This window comes from Xiphophorus hellerii, chromosome 14 (genome assembly GCF_003331165.1).
Source record: "Xiphophorus hellerii strain 12219 chromosome 14, Xiphophorus_hellerii-4.1, whole genome shotgun sequence".
NCBI lineage: Eukaryota > Metazoa > Chordata > Actinopteri > Cyprinodontiformes > Poeciliidae > Xiphophorus > Xiphophorus hellerii.
In genome coordinates this window covers 17,459,346-17,482,643 of record NC_045685.1, presented here as the reverse complement: position 1 = coordinate 17,482,643, position 23,298 = coordinate 17,459,346, and the positions used below count along the sequence as shown (strand labels likewise).

Here is a 23,298-nt window from a genome sequence, read left to right as displayed (position 1 = left end):
TTTATTTTATGCTCCCCCTGGTAAATTATTGTTATCTTCCTGAGATTTGTTCAGAGTACAATTGTATTGTTGTTTGTTATAATAAATAAAGTTAAAAAAAAAAAAAAAGAGGAATAAAAACAACAATCATGGAGGACAGTAGTGATGATTAAGCTGTTAAAGTGCTGCTCTGGTCGGACAGCATCTTCAAAATCGCAAGCTCTGCTCCACCGTTAACGTCCACGTTTACTTCCGCAAACACTGACCACTATTCCTTCATGGTGGTTTGCAAAACACTGAGCACGCTCTCTGTGTGTGACGTCATTGCGCCCTTTACTGAACATGCGGGACACTTTCAGGTCGTTTGCAGTTTACGCTTGAGATCACATACAAGTCAGCCTAATAGCATAATTGCCTAAATTATTAGGCTGAGGATTGGAAGTGTGAACGACCACCAACAAAATATCCGATCAGAGACCTCAAGGCTCACCGCGCTGCATGTTTTAGGTATTTCCTTGCTTCAGTCCAGCTGATTTCAATTGATGACTGATTAACAGGCGTTTGTTGAACTGCACTCAGTTGAATCAGGCACATTAAAGCAGGGAAACCTCTAAAACATGTAGGACAGTGTTGGGAAACAGTGTTGGGAAACACAGGATTAGACAAAACACCGGAATTGGGTCATTCGGGCTGCAGTGTGAACAAGCCTAAAAGTCACTCAAATTAACCATCCTGAAATGGCAACGTTATGGATTTAAGGAAAAACATCGGTAACATTTTTATTTGAATGCATAAGACTGACATGACGCTGGTATAAACATGAAGGAGTCTGAATGACTGTCATTCAGAAAATAACGACACTTTTAGCGCAAAATTGACACTTTTAATGGCTTTTTAATGCAACTTTTAGTACGGCTTTGAATTAAAAGTGCCATTACCGAACAGTCATAAACATGTTCATAACAGATGTTTTGTCATGTCAGACTTATGCACACTCTTTCAAATAAAGTGCTACCAAAACATCCATCTTTTCCTTATTATTCGGATATTCCGCAATTATAAATAATTTTGGGTAATCTAACAGTTTTACATCGACCTGTTTACAGTATACAAGTCAAAGTATCGATGTCAATAATAATAATAATAAAAATCCTGTATAAAGATATAAAAAAGTTATGATGAAGTAAGTATGAGTGGAGAAATTTTGCTTTAATTAAGTTTCTGACACAGAGATGAAACACGAAGCGTCGCTCCAACGACGGAAGAGAAGCGATGATAAAGACGAGGCTGAAAACAGAAACCTGCTCTGTTCACGTTAAAATGTTAACACGTTTAATAATTTTCTGTCAGCATGCAGGTTGTTGGTCATTCTCTGATTCTTACAGGATGTGGTAATAATACCACATCCTGTTTTCCTGTTTTCTTTCTCTTTTTTAAGGCTAGAGAAAACAAAGTCTGCTATAAAACCTTTGTCTGGAATTGGCCATCAGCGCGTCGACAAAAACATACAGAAAATATTGCACCACTAGTAAATTTACATTTATTATTATTAATATATTATCCATCCATCCATATTAAATTATATATATCAAATTATTATATAGTATAATAATAATAATAATAATAATACATTCATAATTTTATTATTATTATCATCATTATTATTACTTTTGAAAATAAAGAGGACAATGCATATTAACCAACATGAATTGCGTAAATATGCCAGATTTAGCCAGAGAGACTGATTAATCTGTATTATTCCCATAATAATCATTGGTATTAGTGGGAATCACTGCGTTTGAGCTGGGACCAGTAGGGCGCTGGTTTCATGTCTGAAGCCAACTCCCTTTTTCAAAGTAATGGGTTTCTTGAAAAGGGAGTGACATGCAAATTAGGATATTGTACAGACAACCTGCTCCTACTGTGGAGCTTTATGCGCCGTGGCGTTTAACATGTGAAGCGTTTTGGATTAACAAAAGAAACCTACAGGTAGGCAAAAGAAGAAAAAAAACATTTTAAAATGTTGTGTAGGACTAAATCTTTAAGGATTGTTTTTTTATGAGCCTAATCGGTCTGTCCATCATCTGCCTAAACCTTAGCGCAAAATTAAGTTATTAATCAGAAAAATCGATCAATAGAAAACAAACTTGGCGGGACATACTTTTAATTATTTCCCTATGTGTGTTAGGAAAAGTTTCAGTCTCACGTCAAAACGCGTAAAAACAAAGCGTGCAGCATCTGCATCGCAAAATACCCGACTGATTTTTCTTAATTTACAATTTCGTCAAACTTTGATGTTGTTTATTGGGGTTTTTACGAAACAAAATGGTGCATATGTGATATGTAGTTTAAAATACATTTCACGGGAATCTGACAATTTTTGTATACTGAATAAATTATTAAGATTTATTAAGAATATGAGTCGAAATCGGCATTTTGACATTTTGAAAAATGGAGCAGCCTTGAGCAATCGCTCTGAAGTTTTATTGTCAGATTCCTAATTTGTCTGAACATGACTTGTTCTGACATGTAAATATGCTTTAGTCCAGATTGCATCACAGACAGGTTTAATGTTCGTTTATTCCCTGACAGTCACACTTACGATAGACTGGTTGAGATTAAGATAATAAAAAATATACTGCAAAATAGCAAGAAAGACGCAAAATAGAAAAACCAATGACATATTTAAAGAAAAAAAACTGTTTTGAAAGTGACTGATGTTTTTTCTCCGGTTGAGTAGCTTTTGGAACATCCTCATAAAAAAGAAATATAAATAGATTAACAACAATACCTTGTGCTACTAGGATTTTGCAGAAAAGTATGGCAAGTTATTTTAATTCTGCACACAAAATTTAAATATGCTGCTTTTATTTTGGAAATGTTGGTTTGTCCAGCATTTTGAATGTCTTATTTTGCACTTTATAACATTTAAAGCTGCTTTTATAAACTGACTGTCTGCTATGCAAATGTGTGCCATGAGAAACTTTCAAAGACCAAAAATACTCAAAGTCTGCAGAACATCTTCACATTAAGTTGCGTATTACTTTAGATTTCTGCACAGAGTAAATCCTTGTTGAAGCAGGACAAATGCAACAGGCTACATGCATTGATTCCTCACGTCTTTGCATCTTTTGTTATTATTTCTCATGATTTTCATTTGAACCTGAATTTTTAAGGCAGCTTGGTGCTTTTGAGTGCCAGACTGTTTCACCGACATCAAACCTGTTTTACTGTTCCACTTTTCACAATCAAATCCAAAACGAGCTGTGGCCTCATCATGACTAAAAGCGGTGCTGTAAAGTCGTTTGTGTTTTTGTGGAAACCTGACACACTTTCAGATCAGACATGAACTTGACTCTTCGCTCAGACTGGTGCTGTTTTAAAACGGCAACTTCATCTACAGGCAACTCTATAGGGGAAGTTGTGGAAAATGAACCATTTCGTTTTTCATCTTGTTTCATTTTCATTTTTCATCCTGCTCATAAAAATAGATATCACAAATTAAATACAATCAAATATTTGAAACTTTTTTTTAGGTCAAATCAACAATTCTTCCTATTGACACAACAGGCCTGAAGGGACGTTTAGTATCGAATTAGTCTATATATTGAATTTGGACTGTTTACCTCACTAGAAAAACTGAAGGCTATTTTTAGAAGAAAGCCCCCATTTCTTTTGCCACATGATTTGTGGATGGATGAGTAAGTTATAGCTTATGGTGGTGTCAGCATCATCCAGCGGGATGAAATCAGAACTAAATCCAGCTGGGACAAACAAAACTTGAAAACTGGTGTTCATTGAGGCTCTTCATAAAACAAAACCTTCATGGTTTGTATTAACGTCTCATCCTGTTGGTTTTAGACGTTTCCTTGAATTATTAAACAGACTTATTGGCCTTAATTCCCCTAATATTTACACTTGTCCCCACCCTGGGGTTGCATCATCCTAATATCAAATCTCTCTGTATTCTTAGAATAAACTTATTTCCAATAAGAAATTAATCTTCTCCATTAATGTTAAAATGATTATGTTCTACATTGATCTGTACAGAAAAAAAAACTTTCTGACTATTCACTGAGTAGGATAAGTAAATAGTATTTAATTTTAAAACATGATGTTTCCTCTTTGAGCTCTCACACACCTCAAAAGCCCAAACCCCGTCACCATGGAGACTCACTGCGCTGAGGCTCATGAAGTTCCCCTTTTTGTGACTGCTGCTCATTTTCACACACAACAAAACATATTTATTCCTTCACAATGAGACATTATCTTACTGTTAATTCTTCTAATTTAGGGGTTTGGGGAGTTCTGTCCAGTCTCAGGTATTTTGACATTTTATCTAGAGACGTTATAGGAGAGTTTCTTACCATTTCAGTCTGTGATGCAAATGTGATGCATAAATTATGTTATCTTTATAAACTAAAGAGGACCTAGAAAAAAAAAACTATTTGCATCAGGTTATTTGCATCTACTGTAAAACATTTGAGCCGCATTTAGTTTTGTCTACTGTCTTCTACTATTTAAGTCAAATAAATGTAGCGAGTTTTAGATTTTGAACGTAAATGTGAGTTTGTGAAAGATAAACTTACAGTAGTAAGATGTGTTAAGGTTTTAATAATTTTGTCAAACCTCCAAGAGTTTGATAAACTAGAGTTTTTATGTTAGCACTTAAGAAAACTGAAAGAAGAAAAAGACAGGAGTGGAAACTATTTCCCAGAATGCTTAGGGCTAGGTAAACTCAATTAAAGATTAATGAACTTAAAAACATTTAGAAAACTTGTCTCTTGTTGTTAAATCAACTTCTTGAACTTTAATTTCTGAGTTAAAATCAAAACATTTTTCTTGTTGACTTAAATTACATTTTCAAGGCAGCAGGTGGACTTTCATTTTCAAGTTAAACCACCTTCAAATGTTTTACAGTGTATAAGTTCTGCACTATTCATTTCAATGAGCATTTTGTCTTTCAATGTCGGGTTGCGTAGAGAAGAACCAGAAGTAAAACATTTAGTAAAAACTACAATCTGTAGTACGTTATTCTGTTGTGCCACTGCATTACCCAGGATGCTCTTCTCCTTCTGAGGTTTTTCTCAGAACCTTAACTCAACGCTGCCATTTTTGTCTTTCCATGAATTGAGGAGTCCGTTTTGAATTAAATCCCTTTAAAGCCAACAATACACAGCACAGAGTCAACCAGCCAAACCGCTGAAACCGGTCTGAATGTAGACATTGGGTTTATTTTTCACAATGGCTACGATTTCACAGTTTCTTTTCTTGGTGTTGCAACCTGAAAATATCCTAACAGCTTAAATGGGATTTTTGCCCTCTTTTAAACCATGTCAGATACTTATAAATTGGAAACTTAAATTGATCAAATGTGTTGGTATTATTATTCATTATTAATATTAAAGTACCGTAATCATCTTTGTAAATCCAGGATAAATGTATTTGTTACCTTTTTTTGTTAGAAATATTGAATAAACTTCAGCTCTCATAAAATTTTTCTCTTCCAGCGTTTTTGTGCCATAATCCACGGTTGCCATCATCCTCAGCCTACAGTCTTTTTTCTTTACTGAAGTCAACAAACAACCAACAATGTGGGTAAATGTCTCTCTGTCATTATTTACCTTATAACAAAAGTCTACTGATCCCAGTTAAAGTGCCACTGCAACACAATCAGACAATCTGAGATGTTGACAAAATCAGTTGAGTTCAACCAGCTGATATATTTGTATTTGTTTTGCAAATACCATTAAATCCAGACGATAGACTCCCAGTTAAGAGCCATGATTTAACAACGTATCCTAATTTAACCTGCTGAGTTTCTGCAGCATTTATTTTGTTTTTCCCTCACACAGATGAATTTTAAAATTGGAAAAAGTCATTTTTAATAGTAATTTGTTTGAAATCACAAAAGCCTGGCACATCAACAGAGGAGTGTAAACTTTTTATATCCACTGTTCATTTGTTTTTGGGATTTTTGACACTGTCTGGGGTTTTAACTCCTTTTCTCACCACAGGAGCATTCAGAGGTCAAAGACAATTGTGAAATTCCTGTTTTTATTTCCGTTTGCAACGTCCGTCATGTTCTTTGCACCTCCATCAGTTCGGTGAGTTATTAAATGATTAAAATGGTGTTAAGAGACCTGACTCATTTGTCAGGTCTGTACTGGAAACTAACAATATTACTCATGTGGAGGTAAACGTGGTTTCATTGTTTTGCATCACATAATAAAGGTCAAAATAAAATCCTAGACTAGATTTTCACCAGTCAAGCCACAGAGATCAGATTCAGACTCAGTGAAAACTAAGAACCCCCATGTTTTTCTGCCTATAAGCACGTCAGCTAACAACATGTAATCTCGTACAAGTTTTTAGAGTCTATAATGCATCAGTATTAGTTCAAAATTTAAAGTAAAAAACACATTTTTGTTTGATTTCAGATTCTTAATTGGACTCATTCCAATGGACAAATGCACTTTGGAAAGTGTAGAGATGCTGACTTCAGGGAACAGTGCAGACGCAAGCCTCGACCTTTGGTAAGACGTCTAAACCTCAAGTTCTGCCTAGAACAGACTGTTAGAGATTTTTTGGTATTATCATTTTATTCTTACTTTAGTTCACATTCAGCCTATAGATCATTGTGATTTTCTGTTTAAAGTGTTCTCTTCCTTACGTGTGTATGGAGGTCACTACTGTCGGTTCAACTTTACGCACCTCCCAATTTAGTAACTACCTGTGAGCAGTCGTATTTTGTTTTATTGACAGTACTGACCGAGATTTGAACCGGGCTCAGACCTTTGATCAGATATCACATCTGGAACTGGGTTGTTAGATGTTTGGGTTAGAAGCTTTACGACCTCTGTTGTTTTCCTGACTGCCCCCTTGCCTGTTCTTCTTTGACAATAAAAACAGGAGTTTTTGTGAGGGCAGATCAGAACGCTCTGTAGAACTGCTCGGAGGAGAAGTTCGATAGAGCCTTCTCTTTTGCAAAAGCTCCACGTAAAATTCATATACGTTGTCTGTGGTTCTTTCTTTTATTTAGGTTCGAAAGGAAAATACCTATCACAGACATTTCTCATGAAGTCTTAATCTGCAGTATCAACCACCAAGTTTATCTGCAGTTCATACTTGCTGCTACCTAAATGACTTGTACAAGAGTAATTTTAGGTGGTTTTCCTTGTGTTGCTTTAAATGTGTTCATGTTGTGAGTAGTGCAAGACTGGCATTTAGATTAACAAAATTCGATCAACATAAACATTAAATTGAAATTGAAGATCAGATCTTGTAAAACTTATTTTAAGAAATGTAATTAGTAGGCAATCTGTGTGTAGAATACCAATTAAAGAAGCTAAACTAGGCATATAACATTAAATACATATGTTGAGAAAATCATAATTTTTAAATATATTTGGCCTTTTTAGCAGTGTTGTATAAAGTACTGAAATCTCAGAGTCAAGTAAAAGTATAAGTACCTCTCCAAAATATGACTTTGGTAAAAGTTCAAGTCACTGACTGAAATGTTACTTGAGTTAAAGTCTTAAAGTATCTGAAACTTCTTGTACTTAAGTATGGAAATTACTGTAAAAATGGATGTGCTCAAGTAATGTAATGAAAAGTACAAGTAAAAAGTAAAACAAAGCAAATGCAGTTTGAATGACATTTTTTATATTTTGGTAAACTTGTCAAATACACTTAAAATAATGTACCCAACCAAGTGCAGGCAAAATTAAACCTGCTAATAGATATACCTGCAGGCATCATTTAGTTAAGAAAATTAGGTGCTTTACCTATAGCACAAGGTTAACTTAACCTGCTTTACAACTGAACCAGCTTCTTAGTAAACCCTCCAGGACAGAAAATACAAAGTTTTTGTAAGCCTTAAGTTTCCCCTTCAAGTAAGGTCAGTGCTGAAAATGAGAAAAATAAATAGAACAGAAAATGCGGCCAACATGAAGAAAAAGAGCTGTTATGATTACTCTACTTCACAAATCAGTCAATGCTACAGTCAGTAGGTGGTGCACACAACTGGTCATTATGCAAAAGAAAAAAGAATTGGGAGGGAAATGCAGCTTATTGGCATCTGAAGAGGGAGACCTTTTTTGTAAACCTGGTTTTGAACTTGCATGCCTTTCCTATATTCATTAAATTTAGTCTAAATTGCTATCGCTATGGCTTCTGTCCCCCTTGAACAGAGGAGTCTAGGTAGCCTGCTACAGTCAACATTAGGCCTAAGCTAAATACACCACGTGTGGAACTGAAACAATGCCAAACAAAGTTCATTTATGGTCAACGTTTCGCAATACAATAGTGTCTAGTGACCAAGCTATAGTTACTGAAACAGGAGGATTATAACCATTTCATAAGACGTTACCTCGATGTGTTTCTTCAAGTTGGACGGGGAGTTTTTGTAAGATAGAATTTCCACATCTTCGGGCAGGAATAACATAAACTGCATGCAGTACGACGAATCTTTAACACCCACGAAAGAGTGTATTGTGTTTAAATAAGGCCATGGGCTCTCATCACCAGCTGGTGGTTCCCCAGGAGCCGTGTCCGACGTCGTTGCAGTCGTTGTGGTCTCCGTCTCCTCCTCCATGTGGCTGCTGCTGATTGCGAGACTTGCTTTGTGTTTAATGGGAGAAGCGAAACAGGTGTATCCTATTGGTGGTGATGAACAAGCCCAGGCAAGAAGGCTACGGACTTTGTTCGGTAGCCTACTTGCTACTTGCTAATCAGTAGGTGGGATCAAAACACTTTGTTTCTCTCTCTCGCTTTTTTGTAACGAGTAACTAAACCACACATTGAAAATGTATCGGAGTAAAAGTATGCAATTAAGTTCGGAAATATAGTGAAGTAAAAGTGAAAGTCATCAAAAAATTTCATACTCGAGGAAAGTATGAAGTACTCCAAAATATACTTAAGTAAAGTAGTGAAGTATTTTTACTTCGTTACTATACAACACTGCTTTTTAGACATTTAGTTTAACTGCTCAGGTGGCAGTGAACACCAAAAAGTTATCTTGAGGCCTTCAGGAAAAACATCTCAACACTTTATGAGCTTGGCAAGTTATCTAACGACGTTCAAACAGCGGCTCCACCGTACAGAAAGTAGTCTAAAGATGAGAAACATTCAAAATATTGAGTCCAATGAAATTCAACCCAACAGCCGATAGCAAAAGACTAGAAGCAGTTTGCAAAGAGCCCTAAATATCCCTACAGGACCTGTGAACTTGAGCTGATTTTACTTATAAATTGCATTCCTATTAAAAGAGGAGGAAACTCTCCATGCACTATTTTTTTTGTATAAACTTCAAGGTTCTCCTTTATTTCAGGTCTCGAAATGACGTGCAAACATGCACTTCCTGGAAGGCTCCCATCATCTGGGAGGGAATGTTTAATCCCAGCCACTACGACCAGATACACAGAAACAAAGGATCTTCTGTCGCCTTGACTGTGTTTGTTGTCGGCAGGTTGGTTTTCAAATGAATGTCAGACAAGGCCGAACAAAACACAATGTAAAAGTTTCATATCAGTCAATATTGACAATTATTGATTAGGTTTTTTTTTTGTTCTAAATATTTGAAATACTTCCACACTAGTTGAATAACCTTTTCCCATTTGATCCATAGTTTCCTCTCCAGCTGTTGCACTTTTTTTCTCCTTTCACTCCACGCCGTTGTTTTTCATTTTTAAGCAGTTAGGAGACATTGTGTCAAAACCTTAAGCTACTGCTGTGCAAGTTACTCCACAGGTTGTTGCTAGGTAACCAAAGAGTGAGTGAGTTGCTAGGCAACTAAAGAGCGAGTGAGTTCAGGGCTTCCCAAAGAGCATTAAACTCTGGCTGGGGACGTACTTTGCAAACCCACAGAAAATGCTACAAAATAATAATTAATAAAACCAATAATTACCACATTTATTCATACAACGTTGCCTCATGCTAATTTTAGATGGTGAAAATTTTCATTGTCAGATAATATGACTTTATTACCAGACACTACAAATTTTGTCAAAATCCCCTCTGATTATAAGTAAAGATGTAATATTTTATATTTATCACATCAAATTTAATTTTATTCCCCCAGTTCTTCTGTGTTTTGCAGCAGTGTTCTCCACAGCTGGACAGTTCCTTTGCTCTTTTTCTTGTCAGTAACTTTCATCAGAAAATTAAATAACATGTAAATCAATTATTTTAGCTTTTGTTTTATTTAGAAACTGACTGAATAACAAAAAACAAAAATTATGATGAAAAATTAAGATTTAAAAATGTATGAGGTTTATCTTATTTATTGTAGTTTTTTTCCCCTCGTCTTCCCTCTAACTTTTTACACCCCCTTGTCGTCCCCCACTTTGAAAAACACTGTACTCAGAAAAGTGTTTTTCAACGTGAACTCAGCAGATTGATGCTACCAAACTAGCTTGTCTTGCCATGAGAGGTGGAGTGGGTGAAACCTTTTCTCCCACAATGCTGTGCTGTTCTGGATCCGATTGAATATTCCAACAGTCTGAACTTTCTGGTTTGTCTGTTTAAATAAGTCACTGAAGTAGCAGGTCTCAACATGTGCAGGTGTGAAACGATGTGACGTTGAAGAAAAACAGACAGAACTTAAAATACAGTATAATAATGATTACAAACATGCAAACAGACAAAATACTAAATGTAATTTAATCATCAGGCTCCTAAACACATTAATAATGAATTTCTACCAACACATTTTTGCACACAGTTCACCAGTGGGAAACTTTTCTGACTGTTCAGTCTCAGTCTGTCTGACAAAATGGAGCAAAATCATAATTATTCATAACAAAATCGCAGCTGACAGAGACAGAGAATGTGGCTTGTTTACATTGTTGTCATAGCAACTCCATAGCAACTGTCGTCACAGTTGCGGATACCTTCCAAGATGGCTGTCAGCTGCAAAATTCCCAGGATCACATCCTGGTTTCCACCACAGGAAGATAAAGGCTGACATCTTTGTTTCTGCAGGTACCTGGATGCCTACCTGGAGGATTTCCTGAACTCATCAGAGCAACACTTCATGTCGAGTATGCCCGTGTCATACTACGTGTTCACGGACACGCCTGAGAAAGTGCCGAACATCAAGCTCGCCCCCAATCGGCACCTGAAACTAATCAGAGTGGAGAGACACACGCGGTGGCAGGACATCTCCATGATGAGGATGAAGGCGATATCAGACGTCATCGAGTCGGATATCCGCCACCACGCCACGCACGTCTTCTGCTTTGACGTCGATCAAGTGTTCACCGGCAGATTTGGCCCCGAAGCTCTGGGAGACTCGGTGGCTCTGCTTCACGCCCACTACTATCACCTCCCAAAGATGCTGTTCACCTACGACCGCAACCTGAAATCCAAGGCGTTCATGAAAACTGGGGATTTCTACTACCACGCTGCTGTCTTCGGAGGCTCCTGGAGGAACGTGAAGGCGCTGACGGAGGCCTGCTACCGCAGCATCTTGGCGGACAAGGAGAACGAAGTGGAGGCCTTGTGGCACGACGAGAGTCATCTGAACAGGTACTTTTGGCTTCACAAGCCCAGCAGGGTTCTCTCTCCAGAGTACTGCTGGGACACCAGCATCGGCTACCGGAGAGACATACAGGTGTACCGGCTGCTGTGGGCACCTAAAGACTACTACAACCTGAGGACGTCATAGATAACTCTCTAATTTATTTTACTTAGATCCCCTTTGGTTGCAGTTGACTGTAATTATACAGTCAAAAAAGGAGTTTGTTTTCACCAAAAAAACTCGAATTATGAGAATAATCTCAGACATGTTCTAGAATAAACATAGCAATTAATGAGCGTGAAAAGTCAAAGATTTGTTAGAAAAAAATTGTATTCTGGGAACAAGCTCAGAAATTTTCTCATAAAAATTCTGAAATTCTCAAAAGTTGAACGCTTGCACAAAAAAACTGCAATTTTGAGATTTTCTAGAAAAGAAGTTGACAATTTTTTATCTTTGAAACTCAGAAAATTGCCAATAGGTAAAAATGTTAAACTTTTCAAACTCAGAAATGTTAAATTTTACTGTAGTAAATTATGAGGATCTCAAAATTTCTGAGATTTTTAGTGGAAATTTATTCGTCCTTTTTTACCCTGTAGGATTGTCCTATTACAGCGTCGTTTTCTACATCACCTTCTTAAACTTTTAACCAGGATCAGACTCACTGAGAAAGATCTCAGTGAGTAACCTTGTTACAGTTGTTTGTTTTTTTCCACACAAGGCAGTTTGTATTTCACAGTTTTTTTCTCATCTATTATACTGAAGTTGTTTCTGCTTTTGCTACAGTTTTAGTTTGCAAGACTGAATAAATCTGTCAGGGGGTAAAAACTTTTTGTAGTAAAACTCTTGATAAGTTATGGAGGAACGTGTGACAATGGATTTTATCAAATTAATCAATTTCATGGTATATTAATTTATTGTTGTGATCATTTACTGGAAGTAAAATTGTGTTTTTGGTGCTGCAGCTCAACTCAGGCAGCTAATTTTGAATATGGTTGGTCGGTTTTGACTAGATTACTTCACTTGTATTTTCTTAAATAGTGCATAAATTATACATATTAAGATTGCAGGTACTTGAACCACAGATCATATTTTAGATATTTAACATGTTTTGTCTTGAAATCCTACTTAAAACTCTGATTTGTTGATTTTGTATTTACTGATCTGTGAACCAGATTTTAGCTGGTTACGTTTTTACACGTTTTATTTCTTAGTTTAACTTACATTTTTAAACCAAATGAAATTCTTAAACGATGCCGTTTGAATGCTGTTTTTTTTTTTTTTTGCACAATGAGCTAACCTTGGAAAATATGTTTTTGCAAGTGGGCATTTCTACCGGTACTTTTTATTGTTTTTTTTTTTTAATTGAAAGCGCATTTTTATTTGAATGTTCCATTATTTCCTTCATGTTTTAAAACTCTCTCCTATTCAGAGATGTTCTATCATGTTGACAGTGAAATAATTTTTTTTATATCACTTTGCACTGAAACCTCAAATACTGCACTCCAGTCAGCATCATATTTTCGTATTTATGGAACTTTTGAACTTTATCAATTTTCTGTGTAAGAGCTTGAATTATATGAATGTAAAACCTTTGAAGCAAATAAAATATGGCAATGATTTCATCTTTTCTTTGCCGTTTTTGAAAAAGCATAAACGTAGTAGTGCAGGAAGTGTACAAAGAAAAAGAGGCCGCAACCACAGTGGAGCTCATTTAGTTTTTTTCGCCTGTGGTTTTAACAAAAAAAGCCGAGTGGAAATTTTACTTTTCCTGCTGTCACATATAGTTCATCATTAATATCCGGTGGCGGCGGTAAGTTTTTCTGCTCAGTTTTTCTTTCTCGTTTAAGCCTAAGCAAAAATAAAGTCCAAATGATTTCCCTATGACTACTCCTCACAAACTGGGGTGGAAAAACACAGGACAAATAACTTAAATTAAAAGGCGAACACAATAGTTTCAGCGCAGTTTAATCATATTTTAGATAGAAAAGCTCAGGGAGCTGTATTTTCAGAGGTAACGAGACCAGAATCTGGATTTGACTTGTCTGAGAGACTCTGGAGTGAAGTCAGGTTGAGGTAGCCGAGCTCTGTGGTTCGATTCAAGGCCACAGAGGCTAAACCATCAGGGGAGAAAGTCAGATCTGTCTGCTTGGCGTCGCACTCTGGAGGAACCTCCGAAAGGTCCTGAATCTCAGACAGCATCATCCTTTAAAAACAGAAAGAACACAAACATTATATTTATTTTACCAATCAGACGTTTGACCAGCTAGTTTGGACTCGGAGTCAGGCTCACCTCGCTGTCTGAACAGAGACAGGCGAAAATTTCTGTGGGAGAGTTGACATTTTCTGAAGTTCCTAATGGAGTCAAACCAAAACATCAGATTTGTTATTAATGATTAATTTGGCTAACAACGTAATTTGTGACACTTTGGATAAATATTTTATGCCTTTATGTTTCTGTTTCATAACGGTAAGCAAACAAAACACCATCTAGCACTGATGGCTATCTAGAACATATCTGATCAGAATCCACAGCACAGAACCAAGCAAAAAAAAAAAAGCTCAAATAAAACAAAACTTGATGCTGGGCAAGACAGCACCACAGCTTCAAATGTCAATGAAAGGAAAAATGACTGGTTAAAATTCAAAAGTTTGTTTATTCCTTATTTAGTCTTATGTATTGCATAATTCGTAAAACATTAGATATTATTCACTTTTTATATCTTCATCATACTATGAAATAAAATAACTTTTTACTCTGGAAAATTCAGATTCGTTTAAATAATCCCTATAAAAACTAATCAGCTTTTGTGGCTTTCACTGAACAGAATCATAGACAGTATTTTTGATAAGAATTTGCCCTAAAAAAACCTAAAGCAGTAGTTTTGCAATATAAATTAGTTTTAAATTAATTTTCTACCTCTCCAAGAAACTAAAAACAGTATGCTTGAGTTTACTTTCACTCTGTAGTTGAGTGATCGTTTTGATGTGAGGCCAATTAGAGGTTTAATTTCCTCTGTTTATCTGTTCAATAGTTTTACCTCCTTTAAACTTTTCATTCTGTGACTGTAGCACAGTTTTTCGTAAAATGCATCTACCAAGAGTTGAGGAACTTTTTTTCAATGTATTTCAATAAAACTTTAATAATAAAACACATTTAACTTTGTCTTGTTAAATATAATGTGTAATGGTCGATGTTGCATAAATTAGGCTTCTTAAGCTCTTAAACTAATATTGATAAAACCCCATCTTACTAATATTGTTCTAAACTGAGTTTGTTATTGAGTTGAGGATTTTTAACGGTGACATTTACCTCAGCAAAATGCATAAACTGCATGTTCTGCAACTTGCGTTCCATGGTGGAAATCTGGTTGGACAGATGCAGAACTTTGTTCCCCAGATTCTTGTTCTCCGTCTCTAAATACTGCACCCTTGAGATGGAAACAAACACACATCAGAACAAGACTTCTGGGCCGGAAGAATCCGTCACGAAGAACGACTGGCAGTGTAAATTTAAAATCCTCAAGTAAATGTGATGCATTTCCTAATCACGACCTTAGAAACGACATAATTACTTTAATTATTCTTCTTTATAGCACTGAAAATCAAAGTCAGAAAGTACACATGCGTCACTTTCACATCTTATGACTTTGAGCATTATCTAGCGCTGCTGTAGGAGATGTCCTCTGATCACAACTTAAAATATAATGTTCCATTTCAGTGGATTTCAGCACCTGTTTTTAGACACGCAGGCTGTTAATTTGATGTTTTTCATGTTGTCATCCTCCTCACTGAGCTGCTGTAACAGCTTCCTCCTCTCGCCAAGCAGACGCTCGTTTTCCACTCTTATGCACTCAACGATTTCTTTCTCCTGGTACAAAAACGATAACGGTAAAGTTCAGCTTTCTTGTCTTTACAAGAGGTACATGACTAATGACTCAGACAATCCAACCGCTAGGTGACTCAATGCACAACTGCCCTCAATACAAGTTAATTTTCACTGGAAGCTGACTTAGAAATCACATTAGGGTTGGTACAGTTTTAAGAAAGACAAATGAAGATGAGAGAGGAAGAAAAAAAACTTTTATCCTCACGAAGGTTTAGTTAAATCACTGTTTCCAGTTTACTGGGTGCTTATGAAAAGTCCTTTTAGAAAAAACAGGGTTAAAAATACTAAATCAGGGGTGTTCAAAGTGTGGGCCGGGGGCCAGTTATGCTCCCTAGACTGATTTTGTGCGGCCCGCTGGCTGACATTCAAGAGCAACACAGAACACATCACAGGTGGCTGATGCAGACGGAAACTTTATATTTAATTATTACTGACAAATTGAAATCATCTTAAAATCTTCTTATAGTATTCATCTTTAAATAACCACATTATTTGTCATCTTTGCAAGAACAAGTTCCATCCAGTTCCAAAGGCAGAGTTTGAATTCACTTTTTTTATTATTTCTTTCATTGGGTGCCTGATAAATATTTCTTCCAATAGGGCAAACCTCCTAAGAGTTTTAGCTCTACAATAGTTTACGCATCACTTTCCAACAAAAAACACATCTAATTTATTTGTTTAATTCAACCTTTACATTACTGAATAAGTAAACAAAAAGTCACAGTATGAGCTTTTATTAAAAATATAATTTTTTTGGGCCTGTGGGTGCTTTTGACTTGACAGTTTCGGCTCACGTTACAAAAAGGTTGGACATCCCTGTACCAAATAATTAGTGCTAACCAAAATCCTTCATTAATGCATGTTTCATAAACAGCGACAGATCTGCAGACTCACCTTTTTCAATGAGTGGTAGCACAAGGACAACTCCCTCTCCAAATTGTTTATCTTCTTGTCCCGCCACATGGTTTCTTCATCCAGTTTCTGTTTGGCTCGGGAGAGTTTTTCCAATAGTCTCTCCTTCATATTGTGGTATTTGCTAGACACAGTCGATGGACACAACAAACAGGTGTGATGTGAAAACAGATAAAACAGATTCTAATCATACAAACTTTTAAAAATGGCCGAGAAGTTAATTTAGAATGAATTTCACGCAAAAAGGACTTTCAAGCCCATGTGGCTTCACTGACTCCAGTCCAAAATATTTGTTTACATTTTAACAGTAGATTGGACAGTAATTGAGTCAAAGAAGCTGATTATAAATCAAAGTTTTTGGTGCCATAATTAAAAGCAACTTCCCAGCTTTACTGAAAAAAGCAAGTTATATTTATAAACAAAACACTAATAAAGGCGTGTTACCTTCGCTCCTCATCAATACAGTTAAGGGCTTTACAGATCTGCTCCTTGTATGTCTCACGCTCTTCTTCATCAAACATCGGAGCCTGCCTCCCTTCGGGACATTCAGAACTCTCCTTCATTGCAGAACATAAACAAAAACAGGAAGAGGAATTGTCGGGATCTCACTTGTTGCATGTCATGAATAACAAAACGGACTAAAAACTGATCTGGCCGGGTAACACGGATTACCTCGAGTGTGGAGCTGTCCTGTGAGGGAAACTCTTCTGTCCTGCTGGATTGTTCCAGCTGTGAGCAGATGTCTCTAACAGTTATAAAGTCGTTAATGTTGCTTTGGTAATTCTGTAAAACTTGAAGACACTCGTCCTGCAAGAGCAAGAAGCTATATTTAAATACAAACCACATTATATTTGTTTTGCATGTGTCTGGTCACTCACTTCTGGCTGCTTCTCCATGAGGCACTTTGTTTGAAAACCGAGCTCATCTTGCTCATCCTTGCTGGTTTCATCGACCAGAGTTTCGTCTGTTGTCGTGAACTGAAAATAAATAAAAATCTAGTCATGCAACAACAATTTTGGACTTTCACTCAAAAATATTTATAGTGTTTATAATAAATAAAGATGGCAACAGAGCAACACAAAGAGCTGCAAAACAGTATTTGCCCCTTCCAGATTTATTCTTGTTCTTTTTTTGTCTCTCTTTAGATTAAATTTATAGAGGGAAAAAAGATATTTAAACCAAACAAAAACAATAACTGCCCATCTTGTTAATTAACAATAAGCATTGATTTAAGACATTGCTTTGTTAGGATACTGTATTGACTATTTGTCCCGAAAACTTAATTCCAAAATCGAAAAATTCAAATCTCAAAAGTGATCAAAACAAAATGAAATAAACTCAAACAGTCAATACTGGGCATCATGGGTTCTGGTTTACGCAGTACAACAAAGGTCAAACAGTCAAAATGCTCTTAGTTTACTTTTATTCAATCTTTTGCTAAAACAAGTTACAGGCTTCGGATAAACCTATCCTAACTCCTGCACCTGTTCTCACTGATAACACTGACTGATGACAGACGGACAGGTAAAAAACCATATGACCACCCATATGCCTAAAGACTCATCTAAACTCTACGTATTTATACTGTGAAACACACCCACTTCCCAAACTGAAATCAATTAACTAATTAAGTGAATTACTAACCAAAAACTTATTTAGAAACAACAAAATAAACATTCTAATTATAAATCAACTATAAAACAAAAAAATAAACTAAATAATCTACATTCTAAACTTTAACTGAAAATAATGGAGAAATAGCTCCTACAGATACAAAAACACTAAAATAAAATGAGAAAGTAGGTTATAATATCTTTAATAAAGCCCACCATTGTGGTTATTATTGAATAATAAATGTATTTTCTCAGCATGGGATACTGCTATTCTGTTAAAAGTGAATAAATAAATCACAGCTGCATTTAGAGACACTGGGAAAAACTAAAATCTTTGCTAAGATGGTTAGAGTTTGTGTGCACCATTAGATTTGATGTTGGTACTTTTTCCCATGTGGTTCAGCCAGGCATCGTTATTAATTAAGACAGTAAAAAACTAAAACTCAGTTTTTGATTGGCTCAGCCTGTTGCTGATGGTCAATAAATCAACAGGCCAATTTTGGGTGAAAACACTCCAACGTGGTCGAATTAAAACAATTCTAAATCATTCTTCAAATCCTGACTAGCAGTTATTGATGCTAGGAGTGCTAATACCAGTTAGAAGATTGTTTATTCATGTTCGTTTGATATCAAATTTTGCTTGATGCTATAAAACATCAGACAAAAAGTAAAAATAGAAGAAATCTGCAAGAGGAAAAGACTTTTTCCAATGAAGTGTACAAGATGAAAGACAGAAGTAAGCCTCAAAACTAACGGTGTTTCTGCCTGGACATACATTCGTTAAATCACTAGCTTGGCCTATCGGAAGCGTGTAAGAACCCTGAAGGTTCCTTACGGCCAACTCCAACTGCTTCACTACCTCCTGCAGAGATTCAACCTACGACAACAACATCACACAGATCAGCAGCGGCAAAATAATACCTGGTAGTTTGCATGGAAGTTAAACATTTCAATGGTTTAGAGTTTGTAACAAGAAATAAAGTTTTCAAATCAATTCAAGAAGGTACACAGACAAGAACATCGAGCACTGAAACTTTCACCGTTACAACAAATAAAGACGATTTCACAAACAGGAAATATTTTTCTGTATGAAGAAGCCGATTCAAATGTCCGTCTTTCACCAGTAACTGTGTCTACTTACACCTCCCTCCTTTTTCTCCATGGCTTGTTGTGGAGAAACATAATTTTGCAAGAATAGTATTCTTGCAAAATCATGTGTGATTTATCGTCCGTCGTCAGTTCAGCTCCTTGCATCTGCAGGAAAAACCACAGCAAATCTCTTTCAGTTCGTTAGGTGAATATTTTGAATTATGTCAATAACAGCACAGGTGGTTTCCAAGGAGGTGCAACAGATTGTTCAAAAGAAAACACCTCAACCGGTCCATCAAGTGCTCAGATTAATGCTTTTTGTTGTTGTTTGTTACCAAGTAATTTGAAATCATGCCAATATTTTCTTATTCAAGATGCATTCAGTCTCATCACCTTGTAGTTGGTCTTTAAGATGACAACATCACATAAAAGTTCACATTTACAAACTGCTCTTACAAAGTCACGGGCCTGAAATGTTTCGCATAACAGCTGAACCCAACTCCTGCTGGTGGTCAGCTAAGAAGTGAAAACAGTTATTTTGGATATCTACTATACATTTTACCATTAAATAAAATGGTTTTAGACACTGTGAACTTGTCCTCACACTACCTTTTTCTGTCTCTATAAAGAGGAAATCAACATGTGGATCTTGAATGGCTTTAAAAATAGAATAAAAATATTAATCTCTTTGGGACTTTCCCTCGGGGAAATTGCAGTTCCTGTCTCCCATACAGCACCCAAACATTAAATTAATGTTTTTGATTGATTATTTTTTTATATATACACATTAACAGGCCAATCCCATAGTCCCTCTTTTTCTGTTACTCTCCTGTTAGACCAAACCAACAACTTTTGTGCAATGATCAACTTGTTGGAATGGTCCAAAAATAGACACAACTGCCATCAGAATGATGAATGGGAGATTTTCTCTCCTATGTTTGCATCTTTTCATCGTTTCTGAAGCTGGCGGCACTAGTTTCATGGTGCAACCTGCTGGTTTATTTAACAAAAGGTATCAAGTCATCAGATGTTTCACCGCAGTCCTGGTTTATGGGTTAAGACGCAGAGCTTTGAAATGTTCAACATAATTCACTCTCCTATATTGCATAATGAAGCTTCCAAAGAGTTTGTAGCTGAAACATCTCCAGAAAAACGCAGCTCAGACAGATCAAAACTGTGTTAAAGTCTCAATAATGCACACCTGAATCAGCCAGGATCACAATCTAGCTAATGAAAGGCTCTGGATGTATTGGATCATGTTCTGTATTACCGGTTCAAATGAAGAGACTTACTTTATCTTCTTCTCTGTCCTGGTCAGCTTGTACCTCTATCATTAATATCCGCTGCTGCCCCTGCAGGGCTGATTCCAACCTCTCAACGTCCTCCTGCTGACACGCCATCTAAAACAAACAGATTCAGAACCGCTCAGATGCAACTCATCTGTTATTAGTTGTTATTTTTTCAACTAGTAACAACTTGCAGTATTTTTTAAATAAAAACATTCAAATGGGGCGTGCCGTGGTGGCGTAGGGGTTAGCGCGACCCACATTTGGAGGCCTCAAGTCCTCGACGCGGCTGTCGCGGGTTCGACTCCCGGACCCGGCGACATTTACCGCATGTCTTCCCCCCTCTCCCTCCCTCCCCCTTTCCTGTCAGCCTACTTCATGAAAAGGGACACTAGAGCCCACAAAACGAACCCCTGGAGGGGTTACAAAAAAAAAAAAAAAAAAAAAAAAAAAAAAACATTCAAATGTGCCGTTTGATTTAGCCGTTAGACCGAAGCTCAGGATCAAACTGATTTTCACACTGAATTGTAACATTTTAAAAGTCAGTTGTAAAATGCTGTAGCAGTTTATAAATTATGATTCAATAATTTTTGCTAAAGTTCATTCACAAAAAAAAATTATTCTTTAAAACAGGATTAATGAATTAAACCAGGATGTTTCTCAAGGATGACGACAAATACTGTGATTTACTATTTCCCTGCACTGCAGTCCTTTTACAGTCAGACAGAAACCATCAGAAGGATGATCAAACATTTACTGAAATGTCTATAAATAGACAACCAGAGTGGTTTCTGTTTCTTCACTTCTACGTGAGAATTTAACAGTTTTGTTTGGAAAAAACAGCAAAGCATTCTCTCATTGCAAAACTAGGTTGGCCCTAGTTTTCTTAAAACAGATCTTTAAATTTATTATTTACTTTTTTCTAATTTTCTTTTCCATTAAGGAAGATTTTTTCCCCAAATAGATAAAGCATGTTATTATTTCAACCAAAACCCATTTGAAAATGCATAGACCATCTTTAAAAGACAGGAAACCAAGATATTTAAATAAACTCTTCCAATTCTGTCAGAATTAAATGTGAACATTTATGTTTGCTCCAAAATAATACTTTATCTGCTCATTTTTATTGACATTTATCCAAATATCAATGGGGACACACATTTGTACCCACTTTGATTCAATGTGGATCATAAAATATCCAGAATAAATTAAAGTGCACATTGTGATTGTATGTTCACTCCTGACTAGAAGAATTTAAAATTCTTCTCTTTTATCTTCCAGCTGTAATCTGCAACATACAGGACATAAGTGTGGTTTGGGTGGTTCATATCTGCCCTTCATGAAAACTGTTTTGTGTCAGAAAGTTTCTTACCGTCTTCTCCAGAGACTTTTTCTCTGCATCCAGGGAGCGGACTCTGTTTCTCAAGGCTCTGATCTCAAGGTCCAGACGGTCATTAAGCTCTTTGGCCTTCCGCAGCTCAACCATTTCTTTATATAAAATAAGAATTTTAAGTTATTGACTCGTATGAATATTAGTAATAAATATTCACAAATTATGTTGTTTTATTTTAGTGAAGCAGTAGTTGTTTTCATAATGTCTCATATATTCAAATAACCATCTAAATATAATACAGCTTCCTATCAATGCACTAGAAAATCATAAAAGTACATTTTTCTCATTTATGTTGTTAAAAATCTGAGACACATAGGATTTAGTTTAGACTTTTAAGCCATTATGTCTGTTGATTTTGTCACAATCCTGGGTAGTTTGGGTTTTAGTTTTCTGTTTGTATTTTGATAAAGTTTGTTTATGTCCATATACGTTTTGCCGTACTCAGTTCATTCCTCTTTATTTTTGTCATCTTATGTTCTGATATTTATGCAGTTGGATGTTTAAACGGTGTTATTATTTTATCCCACTGAGTCTTGATTCAGCTCCCCTGTGTTAGTCTCCTTCCCTCAGTCTACCTGTTTGTGGTCTCTCATAGATGCACACGGTTTGTAATCAACCACCTGAATCTTGTCAGAAATCACACTTCTCAGTCAGTTTAAGTGTCAGTTTCGCTCTCTGTAGGTTTTCTAGCAGACAAACACTTTTTTTTAACCCCTCCAAGGGGTCTTTTTTTGGCTCTAGAGTCCCTTTTTATGAAACGAAATGGGTTTTATTTGCTTGTAAGCCTAACTGGCGCTGGTCTTACTTTTATATAACCTTTCTATTAAAATGCAAGGCCTCCAGGGAAACAGTTACATTGTGACACTATGTGCTGTCCAAAAAATTTTAAACTAAAGCTGAATGAAGCAATCGTACAACAAAGGCCATTCAAGAGTAATGGGGAGATTTTTAAGATAAGAAATTCCACCCTTGGTAATGATTTGGGGAGTCAAGTCATCTGCTAATGTTGGTTTTATCACAATTAAAGTCGGCACAGATCTCTGCCAGGAAATACTGGAGCAAATTATGCTTCCTTCAGATCACTGATGTTAAGCTGGTCAGTTTTTGTACATGTTGTGGTATGTTTGGTTTTTTTTTTTTAGTTCATGTTTAACTGTGCAAATAACATTGTTAGTTAAAACACAACCGGGAATAATGGCTTACCATATTCTTTTAGTTTTCCTACTTCCTTCCTGAGCTGCTTCACCTCCTCCTGTGCTGACTGCAGCTCAGGCTCTGAAACACAGAAAGCAGAAATATTACATTTAAATGTAATATTACACTTACAGCCACTGTTTTCTTCTTAAAACAGTGGCTGGCAAAAAGAGCGGTGAAAACAATCGTTTCAATTCATAGTCTTAGGATCAGCTATGAGAAATCTTAAGATTTCCTCTGTTCTTTTTTTCCACAGATTTTCAGAACATGAAAGTTTTACTTCAGACAATAATCTAATTAAATACAAGACGGTAGTTTTCAGGAAACAAAGCTACTCAAACCAACCTGGGCTTTTGTAAAAACGTAATTTCTTCCCAGTTAAATCATGGATTAACACTAATTTTGGGACACCTAATGTTATCTAA

The 23,298-nt window shown here is 36.2% G+C and overlaps 2 protein-coding genes across 6 annotated transcripts; one reads left to right on the top strand and one right to left on the bottom strand.

The window, feature by feature from the left end:
• Nucleotides 1-1,860: 1,860 nt before the first annotated feature.
• Nucleotides 1,861-13,122, top strand: LOC116733252 (alpha-1,3-galactosyltransferase 2-like). Of its 4 annotated transcripts, none has more exons than XM_032584035.1 (6): nucleotides 1,861-1,968; nucleotides 5,490-5,573; nucleotides 5,997-6,086; nucleotides 6,420-6,515; nucleotides 9,311-9,448; nucleotides 10,963-13,122. In XM_032584035.1, coding segments are annotated over exons 2-6 (1,011 nt in total). In that variant the 5' UTR covers nucleotides 1,861-1,968; nucleotides 5,490-5,571; the 3' UTR covers nucleotides 11,648-13,122. The 4 variants fall into 4 exon arrangements, with proteins under 4 accessions (XP_032439926.1, XP_032439928.1, XP_032439927.1 ...); XM_032584037.1 differs by having other exon boundaries at nucleotides 5,490-5,577; XM_032584036.1 differs by having other exon boundaries at nucleotides 5,490-6,086.
• Nucleotides 13,123-13,448: 326 nt separating this feature from the next.
• On the bottom strand, nucleotides 13,449-20,400 carry LOC116733251 (uncharacterized). 2 transcript variants are annotated; one of them, XM_032584033.1, is made up of 11 exons: nucleotides 20,293-20,400; nucleotides 19,053-19,165; nucleotides 18,687-18,788; nucleotides 17,177-17,275; nucleotides 16,971-17,105; nucleotides 16,743-16,855; nucleotides 16,281-16,422; nucleotides 15,232-15,368; nucleotides 14,811-14,928; nucleotides 13,791-13,852; nucleotides 13,449-13,703 (listed from the first exon to the last, which is right to left on the bottom strand). In XM_032584033.1, the coding sequence occupies exons 2-11, from the start codon at nucleotides 19,071-19,073 to the stop codon at nucleotides 13,490-13,492; spliced, it is 1,143 nt and encodes a 380-aa protein (XP_032439924.1). In that variant the 5' UTR covers nucleotides 19,074-19,165; nucleotides 20,293-20,400; the 3' UTR covers nucleotides 13,449-13,489. The 2 variants fall into 2 exon arrangements, with proteins under 2 accessions (XP_032439924.1, XP_032439925.1); XM_032584034.1 differs by lacking the exon at nucleotides 18,687-18,788.
• Nucleotides 20,401-23,298: the final 2,898 nt, after the last annotated feature.